The following is a 20,193-nucleotide window of genomic DNA, read 5'->3' as shown; positions in this document are numbered from 1 at the left end:
TAGAAATTTGATGAATTAGAAGTAATCTATTTTGAGACTGTTCCTTCCTCTAATCATGGTGAATATTTGATACCTAATTTAGGAGTCAGCTTCCATTAAATTTGGTAGAGATGTGGAATAAAAATGCAAACTATTTGACTTCAAAATCTGTGGCAATTGAAAACAAAGGTATTGAAACAGGCTTAGTTTGCAGCTAGCTAGATTTGTAATTTCACTGGTTTAAGAGATTCCCAGGTGCCAATATAAGCATGGTATGTTTCCTCTAATTTCTACCCTTAGAAATAAGTCTAGAGTACTAAGGTAAGTAATTTGCTCACTCATGAAGCAAGTATATATCAGAGTCTAAACTTGAAGCCAAGTCTTCCTGCCAAAAATCACTAATATAAATTATTATCACTAATACTAGCTAACATTAATAAAAATAAAATTTTAAAACAAATCATTTCAAAATAATATATTTTCAAAACATAGGCATTTTAATCCTAATGTGATATTTTTGTATTTTTCCTTTAAAAATTATTTTCAAATTAAATTAGACTCATTCAGAGGCTTTTTTTTCATATAAATAGATGAGTTTTTGTTTGAATTCTGTAATTTGATCTATTGAATAGACTAAAATGGGCTTTTGGATCTTAGGAAGTCTGCCAAGGTAGCTCTTATCATATGACCTGCTGAGCCAGATAGTGTCTGGAAGTTGATATTAATCATAAGCACCAAAATATGTCTGTGTTTCTTTTATAATGAGATATTTATTATGCATTCGTAAATATTTTGAGCCACAGACATTTGGGAATTTTTTTAGCCATTAAATTAGGAAAAATACCTTTGAAAATAAATGAAATAATTAATTCCACATTAAGGAAAGGTCAGTGTTACATTTTCTGCCTCTCTCTAAAAGCAAAGCATTTTTTTTAATTGGAGACGAAGCCATTGTATTCTTTGTTTAAAATATACTCACACAAGGTGGGATGAGGCTCTTAACCTAGTCTCAACAAAGTGCCCAATTTATAAAGTATTTTGTGAAGGCCAGGGTAAACATGGGCTACATTAGAAATTGTTAAAATCAATGGAAGACAGGAGTTCTGTTGAACAAATAGACTGTATTCTCTCAAATACTTTGAACTGAATCAGACACAGAAGAAAAAAGACTAGTTTTAATAGGCATGTGATACATTTTGGGAAAATGTGGCATTATTATAATTGAGTATGCTAATGGGGCATAAGACATTACTATTTTTGCCATTATTTTGTGTTTTCATATCATCATTATTGGATCTCGGGATACTTTCCATTAAGAGGTTATTTTTATCTTAAACTCATTTAAATTATTCCCAACTACAGAAAGAGAATAACAAAAAATCTATATAATGTAAGAAAAAGAAAAGATTATACTTTCTACCCCAAGACAATTTCTTGGCATCTTTAGTAGTAGAGCAACAAACAAATAAACCAACCAACCAACCAACCAAAAAAAAAACCAAAAAAAAAAACACCTCCTTATGTTTAAGAATGTTTTTCACAAAATAAGATATTTGGGGAAGACTGCCAAATAGTCATGAAGCTTTTTCACCCTCCTTAATTCCCCACAAAGAACCAAAAATAACTCTATAGAATCAAAAGTGGCAAAAGTAGATGGGATTCTAAAGTGAAGCTGGATACGGCGATTAAACTAGGAAGGCTAGGGAAAGTTTCTGACTTCCCTGGCCTAGGTCCCACCTCCAAAGACCCTGAAAGCAGGAACAGAGCAAACAGGGGGGAATTTGCAGGCTCTGTGTCCTGAAGGATAATCCCAATTTGTTCCTGGAGGGTGAGGTCGATGGACTTGCTTGTATAGTGGTGTCAGAACTGCCAGCTGGCTCTGATTGACTCATCTGAGGTCAGTCACACTTTGGGGCTTGAGCAAAGGATCCCAGACTACATTTGACTCAGGATTATAACAAAAAGGACTCGGGAAGAAAAAGAAAAGAAAAACATTTGAATGCATTATATTATTAGAAAAGATAAATATCAGAATATAAGTAAAAAATAAGGGACATCTATGAAGAAAAGAAAAGAGAATAATAATAATGCATACTATTATTCCATTAAAATTAATAGCCACAAAACCAGGTGAAAAATTATCCAAAAATATTAATCCAAAGGGAACTCAAAAGCATAAGACATTTCTATTAACACATGTGTAATTTACATGTTGTTACAAATGTAAACAATGTGAAGTTTATGGTTTTATACCTAATTTTTATATATTTGTTTAGTTATTTTTTGTTGCTGTTGGTAATTATTAAGAACATAACAAAAATGAGATATTCTTAGCTATATATCTTTTATGAACATAAAAATGAAGATAATATGTGTTCAGAGAGATCTATGAAGGATTCCTCATTATCTTATAAATAGATTTACTCATTAGTCATTAAAAAAAGCAAAGGAAGAGGATTTTGTTTCCTTACCTGAAATCATGCTTGTTTCATCTATAGAATTAAAGATTCTTTATTCTTACTTTAAGTCAGTCAAAGCCTTATTTTGTGAAGATATTTCTTCTTCAGGAAACAAAGGAAATTAGAGGCATAGTAGTTGTAAAAACTGATTTATTTCTTAAAAATAAATACAAAAATATAAATATAAAACATTAGCAGATAGAATTTGATGAAATGAAGTTGCACAAACTTTTGTATACCAGCTGCATATCACACTTACTAACACCACGTGTACATTTTTTGGAATTGTAATGTACAGAACAGGATATATATATATATATATATAGTATATTATATATATTTAAAAAAAATTCTTCTTCACCTCCTTAAAAGCTGCACTTGCAAGGGCAGGACAGGTACCTAACAGAAGCGGCTTGTATATGAAGTTGCTTAAGGGAGTCTTATCCTGTTCGAGTTTCTGAAAGTATCTTTTATTTACTAAAATGGACAACACTGAATTTCCATAGCTTTGGCTCTTGGAAGTGATTAAATAAAATGCTGTATATACTCCATGTGACATCCTACAAGAAAGAATTAATGAAATTAATGAACAAATTAAAAAGGAAAAAGGGAAAAAATATTGTGCTGAGTGACAGGAAATTTCTCCTGAAATGTCAAATATTGTAAAGTAATGGAGGTGATTTTTGAAAAATGATTTCTTCTTCAGATAACAGAAAATGTATCCTAGGTTAAGAGTCTTTGTCACTTTCCCCACCACCATACATTTCAGCTAATTTATTAAACCGTGGTCCCCATTCTCGGAGGTAATCATAATTTTGGTCTCCATCAGTAGTACCTGATTCTAGTGAACTCAAAGATTCGGCTATAGAATCATTTCCTTCATAGGCATAGGTTGCAAGTGAGTCATATGGAGGAGCAGTGGGATCAATATCATGTTCTTTTAGCCTCTCATTAATGAAATCTCGGACATCTGTGTTATCTGGAGCTGAAGGAGTCCTCCGTGGGATAAACAACGTTTCTGGAATAATGTCTCGCCGAAGCTTCTTGTCCTCTATAACTGCAGGATTCCTCAGAGTACCAATATCAAATGCCTGGGTGTCTTCCTCTCCACCTCCTTCATCATTGTAACTCACAATGTTGTCTCTGATGTCCTCTTTAGACAAGATCAGAGGCTCTTTCTTTCTCTGTCTTTTTAGAGCTGCAAAGAGAACAACTATAACTGGGAAAAGAGAGAGGGAAATAAAACAGAGAGTTTGTTTAGTGAGAGGGCATAAAAGTTGTGTGGAAACAAGTAAAGTATGTGGGATTTCCTTATTTTTTCCTAACATTTATTTTGTCCTCTAGATGGACTTTGTGGATATTTCCCCTCATTAATATCAAGTTGAAAATATTCAGCTATATTAAAGTAAATGAATGTGATTTAAAGAAAACATATTAAACTAATTTTGAATTACATTTCCATTACTTTCTATATGTTATAAGGAAGAGAGGGTTATAGTAAGAGTTGATGGTCTGCAAAGGACAGCTGCATAGGAAAGATTCTGGAATGTTGAAAAGAAAGGGTTGAATCGAGAATTCACACACATGTAAATAGATATGCAAATACATGTACAATGTATGTATCAGGTAGGGTTGAAAATTTGTATTTTAGTGTTTGTATATATGTATATATGTAACACGTGCATACCATAGGTTTATGTGTATATGTGCATAGCATACATGCATATATTGTATGTATGTATTATATGTATGCATGTAAAATTATATAGTTGATATTTTATATTAAGTAGATAGGAGAGTTCAATGCACAGTTTTATGTAATAATTTCAGTTTTGTGTAATAATGTTTGCTTTAGAATAAGATTGTTTTGAATTACCATCTACTTTTGAATGAATTTTGCATATATAAATTTTGATAGATTGGTTTGAGTTTTTTGTAAAAGCTTATGCTACATTGTATTTGTTGTACTTTTTCTAATTTTTCTGTTTTCTATTTTATATATTGCAATTGATAAGATTGCATAAATTATTTTTCTGTATTAGTTTATAAGTATAGTATTTTTATGACTTTATTGTTTTATATGAAGTTTTGTGTTTGTATTTCTATTTAGATGTGTTCTTCCTTGTTTTGCTTTTGCATATGTTTAGTTTGTATTTTTATCTTTGTAACTGTTTATTATATATTCATTTTCCTTTCCTTTGTTTAAATCCCTAGAGTAAGGTAGTGTTAGGTAGGATAAGATAAGTTAGTGTAGGATGTTGATTATTTTGGGTAAGAATTTTAGTTTAGGTGGGAATTTAAGTTTGTTGCTGAACAAATGCCAAAATATTGTTTTCAACACTATTTTGGCTTTGTGCAAAGAGGGGTCATAAGGAAGAGAGGGTTAAAGTAAGAGTTGATAGTCTGCAGAGGACAGCTGCATGAGCAAAGATTCTGGAATGTTGAAAAGGAAAGGTTGAGCTGAGAATTCAGGAGCTGGGAGTCCCTCTGGGGGTTTGCTAACTGTAAATACCTGTAAGGATTTGCTGCCAAATACTTGGTGGAGTTCCTATACCTGTCCTTGCTGTTGATATTTTTGTTTTCCTTGGAAGAAGATCTTTGAACCTGAAGATAACCTGAAACAGCATCCAGTCATCCGTAGCTGTCGATGAGTGGGCCATCTGGACTTGGGTTCTTTCCCCTTGGGTCCCTGTCTAATCTGCCACAGACCAATACCTCTAATAACATTCAAAAGAGGTTTGGGTTAGTGTAAGATATCTAGTTTATGGTTGGGAATTTTTAGGGGAGAGAGAAGAGGATGATAAGAATAGTCCAACAACTCTATGAAGACTTTTCTCAGGAAGGTGTAGTTCCTGAGGTCATTAGCTAGAAAAATAGTGATAGTAATACCCCTTTCCCTCCAAACGTCTCTTAAAGAATAAATTACAACTTCCAGTGACTTTTGTCTAATCTGTGACTGATTGGTCTGTGTGCTGGACTCTGGCTCTGACCAGGGCAAGCCTGTCCTTGTACCCACAGTATATCTATTTTTCCTTCTCCCATTTAAAAAATCCAGTAGCCCCACCAAAAAAAAATACTCATGTGTTCAGCATATTTTCAAAAAACTCATAACTTATTATTAATATATGTACTTATATAACACATGTATCTTTTGTTTTTAACAGACATGATTTCATTCAGTGTAGGAAGCTCTTACTGAAGATATACTTTTTTCAAGGGTTACATCAGTGTACAATCCACCTGTTCTTCCTCCCATTTAAAAAACCCATAGCCAAAAAACAACAACAAAAAACAAATTACTTATATGTCCAGTATATTTTCAAAATACTCATATCTGATAATTAGATACTATCAAAGTTTTGTGTGTGTTTGTGTGTGTGTGTGCATGAGCATGTGAATGTGTGTTAATCTTGACCTTCCTTAGTCACTAGAAAGATATACAGGATATACAAACTACACATTTAAATGCAGGGTGTTCTAGTTTCCTAAGCTATTGAAAATCTGAACTAGAATTGATAACTGCATTCTTTTTATAGGTTATGGCATATTGTGCCTGGGATGAGTAATTTACCCTTCAGTTATTTAGACAGTGAACTATAGTACTTGTACTATGATAAAAGAGTCAAAACAGCAAGCTTTCTGCTATAGCTCACAGTATATATAATTACAGCTAAATATAGAATTATAAAGTAAACAGTTTATACAAAAATGACCATAATTTCTTTTGGAAGGATCAGCAAATGCCTAACCTTATCTCACGAACAAAACAAAACAGCAAATGAATCTTATATTTCTCCTAGAGTCACAAAAATGCTGCATCAAGTAATAGGAATATTGCTTTCAAATTTGTGGTCACATGGACTTATTTTTATCTATATATCTTTCTAGTACTATTTATCCACCTCTTGAGTGACAATGCTCTGTCTAACAAAATTCATTTTTATATGCATATTTCTTTCATATATACACACTTGACAATGTGATGTAGTATATAAAAGAGTTGACCTTGACTCCCAAAATACTTGGATTTGTTCTACCCATGATGCACATAGAGTGTTTTTATCTGGATGAGCCAATTAACCTTTCAGTGTCATAGGCAGCTCTTTAGAACTAAAATTTTGCCAAATAAAAGTTGCCTATCTCTATTGTTACAGTAAGTTTCTTCATCTGAGAGTACTCTATAATAAAGAAATAGGAGATTCTCTTCAGTCCCTGTCCCTGTCAACAAAGATTAACCCAATTTACCAAAAATGTACAAAATTAGGAAAGGATATAAGCTTGTCATTTGGGAGAGTAAGGATTTAAAGGTGGACAGCCTGAATATTGAATCAGTAGCTACGAATATTAAGGGAAGCAGTGATTTTCCTAAAGGATACTCTGACCATGTAGTTCAACTCATCAATAAACTCTAATGGTTCTCTATTAACATTAATATCAAATTCAAATTCCTCTATCTGACATTTAAAGACCTTCAAAACTTGATTGCTACCTACCTTTCCTGGTCTTCAAAAAATGATTCAGTTTAACACAGAACATGTAACAGGAACCTGGCTGCCTGAAAATTGTTTTTTTTTTTCCTACTCCACTGCCTTCCACCATACTTTTGCACAAACAATTCTTCACACCTCAAATTTTCTCCCTCCCCATCCTCCCAACCTGAGAATGGCTATTTTCTCCCCCAAAACTAAGTTGAAATATTCCTTTTTACATAAAACCTTTTTTCTGATGCCTGAAGGTTGGAATACCTCATATTTATTTTCTATCTTGGCAGCTAGGTGGTGCCTAGTTGGGAATATTTTCCTGACTTCTAATATGGCCTTAGACATGTACCAACTGTGTGACCTATGAGAATATTGCTTGATCCTCTTTGCCTGCTTTTTCACTTCATTTATATAAGCTGAAGATAGTTTGTAAGCACAACAAGCAGAGTATCAAATCAGTTTATAATACATAATCAATTCATTGCTTATTATTTTTATAATATAGAGACAAGAGCAAAGTAGAACAGGTGAAAAAATAGATTGGTTGTGTTCTATACAGTTGGATATGGTACCTTTCCTGACGAGAATGCTAATTTAATGAATGTATAAATACAGTGTCTAACACCCTCAAATCTATGCATTCATGTCTTATAATGGCATAAAAACAACTCTGGGTTCTTATGAAACAGGGACACAGGAAGAGACTACCTAATTGGATAGATCTTGAGCAAATGTATGGTAATGGACTTTATTGTCTGAGGATCAACCTAGCTAATTGGAAAATTGCATTAAAACAAAGGAATGGATATTTTAGCCATAGCATAGAAATGTCTGAAAATCCCCTATTAAATTAGAGAAGGTCAGTGCCTTATGTTGTGGAGGTAACATTCCCTGTGACTCAAAGGCTTTCCAGTTCATAGGGGGATACCATGGCATGCAATTTCCAAGGACCTAGAAGCTTAAAATGATGACATATGAAAGAAGAACCTTATAGATCCTTGTGAGAATTTATTTTTCATATACTTTATATTAAGGAGAATTATTGTATGTACCTGTGTCTGGCATCTGGATCAGAAATACCATCTCGGCTACTGCTTTTTTGCATTTTCTTTTTCCTTTGGATTTTCAAGGAATGCCTTCTTTTTTAATAGAATTGTTTAACAATTGAAGGGGACAAGTTTGTTTTTTTTTTTTCCCTCTGTGGACTTGACTTTTCACCTTAGTGTCTGATGGATTACATCTTAATTATCTATCACCAATTAAAGATATCTTGAGATAGTCAAATGTGGGGCTGAATAATGAGTTCCTAAATATCTATTTATTAGAATGCTTGACCTAGTTCAGGTCATCCCTGGTTATAAGAGTCAACCATGGAGATATATAATCACTTTATTGATTATGATTCTGGCCTAACCAATAAACTGCATATAATCAATAAACACATTCTTACCCCAAAATCAGTCTCTCAAGATAATTTTAATTTTAACATGCTAAACATTCAAATGTATGCATGCATTTATGCATATTCATTTGAATTCACATATGCATTATATATTATATATGTATGTATATATATATATATATATATATATATAGAGAGAGAGAGAGAGAGAGAAAGAGAAGGAGAGAAACAAAGTGAGAGATAGAGGGAGAAAGAAGGAGCATCCAGGATAACAGAGAAATCTAGGGGAGGAGAAGGGAGAATGTATTATGAATGTATATTCTGTTCAATATTTTAATTAACACTTTCTAGGTACTATATAAATTACACAATTAATATATGTATCATATATATGTAAATATAATATATATTAATGTATGTATATATATGATGTGTGTATCAGCATATCTGTAGGTATATACACACAAATATATACAAATAAACACACATACCAGTTGCAAAAGCATGTACAGAATTCAATGCTTAGAGAATCCAAGGGAACAGAGACAAAAGACAAATAAAGAATGTCCACAGATAAAGGTCCAGAAGACAAAGGAGTCAGAGATCAGTCAGTGCCCTGAGGCAGGAAAAAGAAGCTTGTCTATTAGACATGGCATATGGTGATTAGGCTAAATTAGGATCTATGTACAAAGTAATATGTCAAAAATAAGAAGATAACAGAAAGTACAAGAAGACAGTAACAGGGATTACTAAATTTGGCATCCTCAGGCGCTGTTCTTCACTCATTAACCTATATATATAACAATCCAACTCAAGTAGGCTTTTCTGTTATTTAGGGCCTGTAGGCATACAGTAGTTTATATACTTTTTACAATTTTTTGTTATTTTTGTTTTTTGGTATAAAATTATAATTTTGTTAATTTGAGGAATTTTCCATGTGTAAATTACTTCCTCCAGTGCCGGTCTGTATCTTGTCCTGGCAGGTTGCCCAACACATTGAGAGATTTAAGAGACTTACCCACAGGATCAAAAGCAGTATTCATTTGGGGCAAGTCTTGAACCCTAGTTATCCTGATTCCAATGTCAGTTATCCATAGGTTGCATCATATTTTATGGGGATCAATGGGACAGTATAAGTATTTGTGTTTATGTGTGGGGGGGGTGTAGATTCAGAGAAGTACTTTTTAAAACCTTAATATTCTTGCAAGTGAAGACAGATAATAGTTTACAGTAAAACACTGAAAGTCCTAGGATACTTTTAACTTAGTATTTTTGAATTCTTGCAGAATACATTGTTATATTTTTCACCTTGGCAACCCATTCCAAACAATAGAATAATCTTTTAAAATATACTTCTACATAGAGATGATGGCATGATATCATTGGCATTCCTAGGCAAAGAAAGAAAATTTGACCTTATCTTTTTTTTTTTTAATGGCTATTGAACTATGTCAAAATTATACAGTTGGAAGACCTGAGTGGATTCTCCAAATATGCTAATTCTGTCTGGAAACAGCTCATTGAAAGAAAAGTTACACATTTAAAATGGGAAAGATCGATGACTATCATTCTTAGGCAAACTAAATATGATATATATTTCATCTTCAACCTATAAAGTCTTTTCACTTTTTTTTTTCATATTCAAGTATTAGATCGAAATAAGGTTTATCACCGATTCATAGCAATTCCATATACAGCAAATCTGACATAAAATACTGAAAATGGTAATTTTATCTATAGTAGGAGGAAATTCATATTTTGATGCAAATTTTTCCAAGTAGTTATTCTAAATTGGCATTCTTAAGTTGTATGCTTATACAAAAAGGGTGTAATGAAGCATCAAAAGAGGACATTTATTGAGGTCTCATTACCATACTGAGCCTTTTCTTGGTATTATATGTACACAAAAAGCCAAAGATATAATAAAGAAAGATATGTTTAGAGACCCAGCAGTCATGAAATTAGCATTAGAATGAAAGAGACATTAGAAAACCATCAAGTCCAACCTCCTGGTTTTATAGCAAAGAAAAGCCAGGGCCAAAGATTTTAGATATCTTGACAAAAGGTGACAAGGGTGTTAAGAAATATGTGCAGGATTTGAAAACAAAAACAAGCAACCAAAAACATTTATTCTGACTCCAAATAATTCAATAACAATAGCTAGCATTAATACAGCTTTTGATAGTCAAAAGGCTTTATAAACACTCTTTCATTTGATCATCCAATGAAACTCTAGGAACTACTTTTCTTTCCATTAGCCATTGCTGCATCTGTGGGTATCCTTTAAATAAATGTTTGTGGGGAAGTAGACCCATTGACAAATAAAAGTTCCCATCTCAACAAGTATAGAAATTTTTGATCCAGAAAACAAAATAAATAAGACCAAAGCAACTCTCTTTATTTGCAGTAACAAAACTTACCGAGCAAAATGATGATACAGAGGAGAATGGCAATAAGGGCACCCGTACTTAGGCCAGCAGGAAGGAGCAAAGCCTCAGCACTACAGGACTGCATATTTCCTTGGTTGTCACAAGCACACACTCGAATAGTGAGTGTACCAGTACTGCTCTGGATTGGGTAATCATTGTCAGAGATCACAACTGGCAGGAGATAGCTACTGATTTCATGCCGACTGAACCCATTTTTTCTTGTTAAAATTCTAGCAGTATTGTCTACAATAAATTAAAAGAGAATTCTTTATTAGTGGAGACTTTAGGTATTACCTGTCCTGAAAATTCAGTTGTGGTTATTGAAGATATATTGAAGTTGATGACTTTAATTCATAAGATTACCCCTCAAAATGATCTTTTGTGTTCTAATGTCAAATATTGATTTTGATGAGTAGATAAAACTGAAAACAGTCATCACAAAATGCCCTCAAATTTCATTGTTTTTCTGGGAAGCAAAAAATTGGGTGTGCTAGAAATATAAATTTAAATTTAATTATTTGAATTTTCTTCTAATATTCATGTATGTACGAAAACATAGAAACTTATCTATTAATGCAAATATAATGTAGGAGCAATTTCTAATCACTGCCTAGAAACATTTTTAATAATCAATAACACTAAAAAATCCTCAATATTATGGAACCTTCCTATCACATCTAAACACCTAGTCACATTAAGTTTAGATTAAAGAGAGATGAGGCAATCTAAAGTCAAGATACTTAATTGTTTTTGTCATGGACAACTGTGATAGTATATCAGTGAATCACTTCTAGAATAATGATTTTAAATGCATAAAATAAAGTATTTAAGGTTATAAAGGAAACAAATATAAACAAAGATGTATTTTTCCCATCCCAGTTCACAGACTCTACTCTGTGAGAAATCTGTAGTAAGAATCCAAATAAAGGGTTATGGACACATTTGCATTTATCCTTAGGATCAGTCCATTTTAGACCATAGTTATCTGTATGTATTTCTTTCTTCTAAAGTAAAGAAATAAGAAGAAATATTTCAATTGTGTTATCCCCTAGTGTTGGGAGGCAACATCCTGGTGAGAAACCATCTAATTTGAAGAGAGGAGAGCAGAGTTTCTCACATAAGTTTCAAGGATTTTGGTACTTCATGCATTTATTGAGGGTGCTTAAAATCACTAGTAAGCCTAATCTTAATAATTGTGTAGCTATTCTCATTATACACCAATGGGGAAAGATATTTTGCCAAATTTATGGCCAGGTTTTCAAAACAAAATGAAGTCAAGATTCGAAATAATTCTGTAAATAATTCAGGTGATTTAAAGAATGTGTTTGTTTGTTTTGGATGAAATTGTAGGAAGAATTAACATTTATCCAAATTATTGAGACCTATTGGAAAAAGATGTTGTTCAACAGTTTTTCAGACCTGTTTGACTCTTTCTGATCCCATTTGAGATTTTATTGGCAAGGTACTGGAGTGACATACTACTTCTTTCTACAGCCCATTTTTAAAATGAGGAAATTGAGGCAACTACAGTTACGTAACTTACACATGGTCACATAGCCAGTAAGTGTCTGAGGAGAGATTTGAACTCAGGAAGATGATTCTTCCTTACTCCAGGTCTGGCACTCTATCCAATATGCCACCTGGCATACTGGCCGCCTGGCAAAGGAAGATAAAATACTCAAATAGAAAATATTTTGGGGGGTTTCTATTTTCAGTGAATTCATTTGTTCTCTATATCAAATAACAGTTTAGGACTATCCAATAAATCTTTAATCTGCACATTCTGCTGTATTTAGCCTTGTATATCAAATAAAATGCATTGGCTGAAAGCAACAAACCCTGACCTGATGGTACCTTAGTTGAAATATTAGCCTTGTCAGTTAACTAACAGAATGATTTGGTTTTCTGACCATTAGCTAGCAAACTGCTAACACTAATGAGGAAATGAAATTGGACTAGGAAGTTTTTGGGGAAGGGTAATTTTCAAGCTCTAAGAAGAAAAAATAATTTCTAAGAACTGAGAAGAAATTAAATTCCCTAAAGTTTTCAAGCAAACAATAAATATTGCATCAGGATCTTTGAATCAGGAAATTAGATTATCAAAATGGCAGCTTCTCCATAATGATGCTGACAGAATCTTGATATATTTTTGTCATTTAGAAATCTGATAACCAAATATATCAGAGAATAGACATTCTCCACATAAACTTCAGAGGAATCTCAAGCAAACTTAAGAACATACTTCTGGAAAATGTTTTTTATGCATATACTTTATGTGGTTATAAATACTAACATAATTAAAAATTAAAGTATCTTCTGTAACTTGGCAAAGTCTTTGAGTTAATTAAGAGAGATGTTAAATTCTACTGTGATTCAAGTTAGTGTCAAAATAAGCAGTTTAAAAATCATCATAAAATGGATTTAATGCTTATGCCTGTGGCTTATTTCTGTTCTCTGAAAGGCAGGAAAGAGTGTGAATGTTCAGTAACTGGTGTCCCAGTATTCAAGGATGAATAGGGAAATTGGTTGTGAACTTCAGAGCTATCTGCAAGAAAGCTAGTAACATAATTATTGTCAGGATGTTTAAGCTTATGGGCATTACCTTGAAAATTCTCCAACTAAATATGAATCATAAATTTGACATGGGTTAAAATGTTACATTATTTGCTTATTTTATGGATTTCTTACCCATATCTATTTTGCAATAAACCATGACAAATAGTCTACTTTAGCTGGAGAATTTCTTGAGTTATCTATTAAATCCCAATTCTCTATATTACTTTTAGTAGACAGACAATTAAAGGAGATTGTGAATGTCTCTAGATTGAGAATACTATTCTACTGTTATTTGAAAACTTTCTTGGGCTATTTTTTAAAATATATGTGCAGGTTTGGTAGGTCAGTTGTATATTACTCAAACCTAATTTCCTTAGTCATCAATGAGGTGAAATTAGAATTATGAGGTTTATTAAGTGAAGCTTAGACTGAAGTATAACAAATTGTGGTATTTTTAAAAATTAAATTAAAAGTTACTTTAATTAGTAGTAAATAATGTTTCATTTTTTTATTGAAATCCCAATGCCTGTATGTTTATTAACTCTTTGTTGATTGATTGGGTACAATCTTGCTCCTGCCAATACTAAACATTTGTTATTTGCTCAGATTATTAAAAATCAAAGAAATAAAAATTAAATCAATATCTTAGTCATCCAAAAAGCTGAATGAGATTCAGTTTGGATTTCTTCACTTTATAGTATTGACATTAGCAAGTCACTGATTATTGTAAAATTAATTATTGTTTCTGCTTCACCTATTCTAAAGATATGTCAGTACTTCTGCAATCCATAACATGGATATGATAGTCATTTCTTTATTGTCTAAATTTGTCAAAAAGGTAAGAAAGAGAGCATTTTTTAAAATAAATTCAAGTACATTTCAGGATGTTTAGATAGTCTTTGAACTATTCTTCAATGCATAACTAGGCCAATGTTTCACTGGATATGAAGGGGTTTTAGAGTCCTTCACTATCCTGTTGACCTTACTCTGGATTCCTTTTAGGTTTCTCATCTTCTTCCTAAAATATATTATCCTAAGTTGAAACAAACATTCCATATGTAGCCTGGGTGGGATGGAATACAGCAAGAATAACACTTCTTTTTTCTTAGGAAAGGAAGATGGATAGATAGATAGAGAGTTAGATAGATGCCCACTTCTTGGTTACATATATTTCTGTATCTTTCCTATGTATTGACCATGTTCATGTCTAGTATTGTAATTATTATTCTTAACTCCTAACTTGTAAGTTTCATTGAGAGAGAATTAATTGCCCTTATTAATTTACTTAATTGCCCTTTTATTTTTGTTGGCATTTCTCACAGAAAATGATAAATGACCAAAGAAAAAAAAAATCTTTGACTAATAATTGAAAAAAAGTAGTCTATTGAAAAAAAGAAAAATAATTGAAATTAAGAAAGGCTTATATATTTGAGCAGTGCTTTTTTAATATATCATAGTACCTATCACGATTTTAGAATGTAACTGGTAGTGGCATGGGACAGAGGTTTCTTGAGGGAGATTCTGCAAGTAACTCAGTCCTTTCCCTTCCATTGTCATTGTCACCATTCTATGTGATCCTCAGCCTTATTTCATTTTCCTCAACTAACCTAGCTTTATGCCTTTAATGTCTTCCTCATGAAACCAACTGGTATGAAAAAATGAGTCTCTTGCTTCAAAGACTTCAGCTGTTTATCACTACTTACCAAATATAGTTCAGTCTTTTTCTTATGCTATAAGAGATCCTTCTTTCTCTGAGAAAAATTACACTTCCATGTTTTTAACTGCCTTTACTTTCCTACACATCTTCTATACTCAATAATAAAATGAAACACTCTCTGAATGTTGATTTTTTAAGCCATGAACTCTCCTGTCAGAGTTCTTCATGCCTGATATTCTGTAACCTAACATTTCTGCCTGTTGATATTCTAGCCATTTTTCTAGAATTCACTGAATGATTATCTCTTTCATAACACTTTCTTTTTTCATGCCTTCCAGAATTATTTTTTGTGATTCTCTTATTTTGTTTGCAATACACTTCCTTATATAATAATTACTGATTCACATTCTTTAAAATTCCTCCACCTAGATTATAAATTCATTGAAACAATGAACTGTCAAATCTTATTCATGTTCTCTCACAGGACCTATCCCAAAATAAATAAATATTTGGGATGCATATTGAATAATGAAAACCACTTTTAACACAATATTATTCACTCAAAAATATTCTATATAATTTAAAAATATACAAAGAAAAATTATAAAATGCAGTAGTAACTTAGTTATCCTGAATGTATGGGTAAGGTGTTCTGGTAAGTAAATTTTCCAAATAATTCAATAATTCAAACCTCGTAAATCGCAAAATTTTTTATAAAATGCTCCCTAAATCATTCCACACATTTTCTTGTCTTTACATACAGAGTATACTAAACATCTATCTTTTCTTGACTACACAAGATAAGCATCATGGAAATAAATTGCTGTTCCAGGATAAAATTCTTTTATAGAGTTAGGGCTTATAGAGTGGTGAATGTGTAGGGCTGCTTAGGCCATGTTGCTCCTCTAAGTAATGCTTCCAATCTCTCTATCATCACATATGTCTCTACCCTTAAATGTCATTTCTGATTATTTTACATGGGTCTGCTTCTCCATAATCCCATTACAGTATCTGTTTATTTATTTATTATTTAATATTTGTTCTATTTTATTTCTCTCTTGCCCATTTATCCATTTCTGTCCTTTTTTAAATACCTTCTCTCTATTTTCTTTGTACTTCTGCATTATCTTCCCTTAAAGTTTTCGGGATTATTTGAGTCAACTTTGATAGTCTTTGATGGCTAACTACGTATCCTTATAACAACTAGAATCTTCTTTTATTTAGATTAAAGAAACGAACAATTATATCACATTTTGGGAAATCTTTTTGCTTCCTTATACTTTCTCAGTTATTTTAATCTTATATACCCTTATGTAAAGGTGCTTGGTGTTTACATTTACATATGGGTGGGTTGGGTGGTGTTTGTTTATTCTTGTGTATTGGAAGGTGTTCATAACTTTTGAAGAAGTTAAAGAGTTGACAACCCATTTGGCCACTCAATACAACGGATATACATTTATTTGCAAAGTATACTTCCTTGAGATCCTTTAAATTATATACAACATAATCTTCATAGGAAATTCTTTATACTGTTAGATGTGAAATATACCTTCATTATCTTGGACTGTGAAGTTTGGATTTACAGCAGCTAGACTGAAGAAAAATTTCTGTCCACCTAAGGGATCATCTTTATCCACTGCACTTATAGTCTGTATTAGCTGTAGAGAAAAGAAAATGCACATTAATACTTGGTAGTGCCATACAGGTAACTGGATAGTTTAGATGCAATACCTCTTGAATCCCTACCTTCCCCCACTACATGTTTTTTTTCTTTTGTAGTTTGAAAATATAAAAAAAGAGGAATTTATTATTTGGAAGTAATGTTCAAGAATCAAGAAATAGCTGCAACAGTGAACACTACCTCCAGTTGAAATGGATTCTGGGCTTCTTATACCTTCTACACAACAGGGGCTTTGAGACCAGGGATGAGGGGATAGAATGAGGTTTGGCAGAATTGGGTGGAGGAGGTATTTGTTATCTTACCAGGGCTAGAGTGAAGTTATGTGTCCCAAAGACACAGGTAACACACCTGAGAATAGTTCAGGGGACAAGTAGATGTCCTAGATACAGCCCAATGATATAATCAGGATATATATATATATATATATATATATATATATATATATATATATATATATATATATGTGTGTGTGTGTGTGTGTGTGTGTGTGTGTGTGTGTGTGTCCATCTCAAAATCTAGGAGAGAATCCAAGGGGAATATTTCCTTCAGGGGTTTTTCCTTATCATGGGTCTCTAATGCCCAGGGTCACCTTTTCCTTAGCACTATAAGAATGCAAGGAAGTAAAGGAATTTTGCTGCTTTATTTTTGATCTTAAATGCTTCAGGAGTTTGGGATGTCGAAAGGAAACACAGGATTCCATGCCATTCCCACCCCTCTCCAATTTTCTAGGGAAAAAGGGTGATAGTCTGTCTTTTCTACCTTCTTTAAAGCTAGAAAGGGGTATAGAGCTTTCCCTATCTTTCCTACGGAGAGAGAGAGGAGTATTGGCTATAGGTGTGGTCCAGAGGTCCAGGCCAAGGAAGTTACACTGTCTGTGATGGCATTTTAGTGCCTAAAGGCAACTTTTTAGACTTCTCATGGGTCTCATATTTGGACTTCAAATTTGTTTTTTAGGTCTGGCTTATATCTCAGGAATGCTTGGAAATCTTCTATCTTATTAAATGTCTATTTCCCCCCGAAAGAATATACTCATTTCTGCTAGACAGGTGACTTTGCATTGTAAACCTAGATCTTTCACCTTCCTGAATATCATATTCCATGCCTCCTGATCCTTTAAATGGATCTAGGCCTCTAGGTCCTATGTGATCCTGATTGTAGCTCCATAGTAGTTGAATTGTTTCTTTCTGACTGGTTGCAATATTTTCTCTTTAAATTGAGTCCTCTTGAATTTACCTATTGTATTCCTAGAAGTTGTCATTTGAGGATTTCTTTCCAGAGGTGATTTGTGGATTCTTTCAATTTCAGTTTTATTTTAGTGTTCTAGAAAATCTGAACAGTTTTCTTTGACAATTTCTTGTATTATGATGCCCAAGAATTTTTTTTTTAGTTGTGGCTTTCAGGTAGTCAAATAATCTAAATTGTCTCTCATGGATCTTTTTCCAGGTTACCTGTTTTTAAATAAGATACTTCGTGTTTTCAGTTTTTTTTCTTCATTCTTTTGAATTTGTTTTATTGTTTCTTGATTTCTTGTGAAACTGTTAGTTTCTAGTTGCTCAATTCTGATTTTTAAGGCCTGGTTCTCCTCTGTCACCTTTTGGATGTCCTTTTTCATTTGGCCCATTTCTTCTTGCATTTCTTTCCTTTCTCTTTCTTACTTTCCTATCTATCTTAATTGGTTTTTGAAGACTTTTTTGAGCTCTTCCAGAATCTGTATCCAATACATATTTTTCTTTTGGACTTTGCCTGTATTTGCTTTATTTTCACTGTCCCCTTCTGTGTCTGTACCTTGCTCTTTGTCTCCATAAAAATTCTTTAGAGTTAGGTACTTTTTTGTTGTTTGCTCATTTTCCCTACTTTTTTCTTTGTTTATTACCTGGATAGAAGCTGTTGAAAATAATTTCTTTTATTCTTCTTCTGTTGTTTACTCAGAAACTGTTTTTCCTTCTTTTCCTACTCAGACATTGGCTGTAATCTTGTTCCTCTGCTTGTTTTCTGGATCTGTAGATTTAGTCTATTCTGTACTGAAGGGGCTTCTCTGCTCTGCTGATTAACTAGATTAGGTTGATGGAGTATTAGTGAGCCCTGAGACCAGATCTTCCCCAGCTGCCAACAGAAGTTGAAGGTGTAGATGCACCTTCAGGTGTGGAGGCTGAAGGTAGTTAACCTTGTCCTCCTTCTTGTCAGATGCCAGGTCATAGCCCTTAGCTTCTTGTGTTGGTACCAAGGTACTCAATTACTGTTGCAGCCTTTGCCCTGGGATTCCAGTCAGTTGGATTCTTACCAGGAGTTTCAGCACAGTATGTGGGGGAGTGTTGGTGTTTGAGTTTCTCTGGTGTCTAAAGGATTCTTATTGTACTATTGATAAGGGGGATTAAGCCTGGCTGAGTTTATTTGCAGAGCTGAATGTGTCCTGAGGGCAAAACCTCCAGTGGAAGAGGCCTAAGGTGGAGAGTGGTAGTTAAAGGCTGCAGCCAGGCTGCCCTCTTCTCTTCCCCTCTCTTCCAGCTAACTCCCTGCTGACTGTGGTCAGAGCCCTGAGCTTTATGTAGCTGTAGTAGCAAAGCACTCCCTCAGGGAGTACTTGCCCCAAGATCCCAGCCACCACCCAGGTCTCATTATAGTAGGTGGGGGAGGGGTCCTGGGACCTTTGTTCTTTCTTTTCCTTAAACCTCAGAGGTCAATCTTCTCTGTGGACATTTTAAATTGAATTGAACAGGAGGGTAACCCTGGCTCTGTCCTGCTGCTGTATTTGGTTTTCTGTATGCCTCTAAGTACTTTGTTTTTGATTGGTGTGGAAGGGTTTTCACAGAGGACTCACCTTTTGCTGCTTCTAAGTGATCTTGACTCTACTTCCCTTTCATATCTTTTTATAAGTAGGCTTTGTTCTCTGGTAGACTTGGGTACTCTCTTAAACTTCAGTTCTTCCTAGACGCTACACTTAGCTTTTTTTTGGGGGGGGGAAGGGTTCTGCCAGTTTCGGTTTTCCAAGATGGTTTGTTGGCCTAAGGGTTGGGAGCTCTAAGGGACTCTTCCCACTGCTGATTCAATTAAACCTTGACATGCTGTTAGCTTAAAGAGTTGCCTTAGATTTGGGCATAATACTCTGAGGTAGATCAGGTCAGGGACTGCTCAAATTCTAGTCTCAGGGTTAAGGGTAAGTTTTTGGTCTCACTGTATGCTTGAACTAATGGGGAACACAGTTGATTGCCCTGTCCTGGAGTTCCACTCTGAACTTTTGGCAAAAATATCTGTAACTCCTTTGGGTCTAGCTACAATCCCAAACTTCGAACTGTGTCCTCACCATAGGTTCAGACTGGAATTCCTGGCTTCTCTCTGGGCCCACACAGATTGGCCTGCTTCAGCACAAAACTCCCTGTGCTGGGATTCTGGACTTCTTCACAGATTTGGAATTTCAAGGGGTGTGGGTTAGTTGGACCTCTATTTAGCTGAGGCAAGGTTTCAGTGTCTGAATGTTGGTTTGAGCTTAAGTTACAAACCTGGAACAGCAGATGTGGGATGGGAGTATGTGACTTGCTCTTGGTCTGCTCT

The 20,193-nt window shown here is 33.7% G+C and overlaps 1 protein-coding gene across 2 annotated transcripts in view; it reads right to left on the bottom strand.

Moving 5' to 3' along the window:
• Window positions 1-2,571: 2,571 nt before the first annotated feature.
• Window positions 2,572-20,193, bottom strand: part of LOC100015273 (cadherin-10) — a 298,482-nt gene continuing 280,860 nt past the window's right edge. Inside the window, exons 10-13 of one of the 2 annotated variants that reach the window (XM_001364738.4) lie at window positions 16,513-16,621; window positions 10,742-10,993; window positions 3,274-3,657; window positions 2,572-2,998 (exon numbers count right to left, since the gene is read on the bottom strand). In XM_001364738.4, coding sequence (XP_001364775.2) covers window positions 2,964-2,998; window positions 3,274-3,657; window positions 10,742-10,993; window positions 16,513-16,621 — 780 coding nt within the window. In that variant the 3' untranslated portion in view covers window positions 2,572-2,963. Of the gene's footprint in view, window positions 3,658-10,741; window positions 10,994-16,512; window positions 16,622-20,193 lie in introns of both variants that reach the window. The other variant, XM_007486838.3, reaches the window with a different exon arrangement.

Source organism: Monodelphis domestica, chromosome 3, assembly GCF_027887165.1.
Source record: "Monodelphis domestica isolate mMonDom1 chromosome 3, mMonDom1.pri, whole genome shotgun sequence".
Lineage (NCBI taxonomy): Eukaryota > Metazoa > Chordata > Mammalia > Didelphimorphia > Didelphidae > Monodelphis > Monodelphis domestica.
This window is presented reverse-complemented; position numbering and strand designations above follow the sequence as displayed.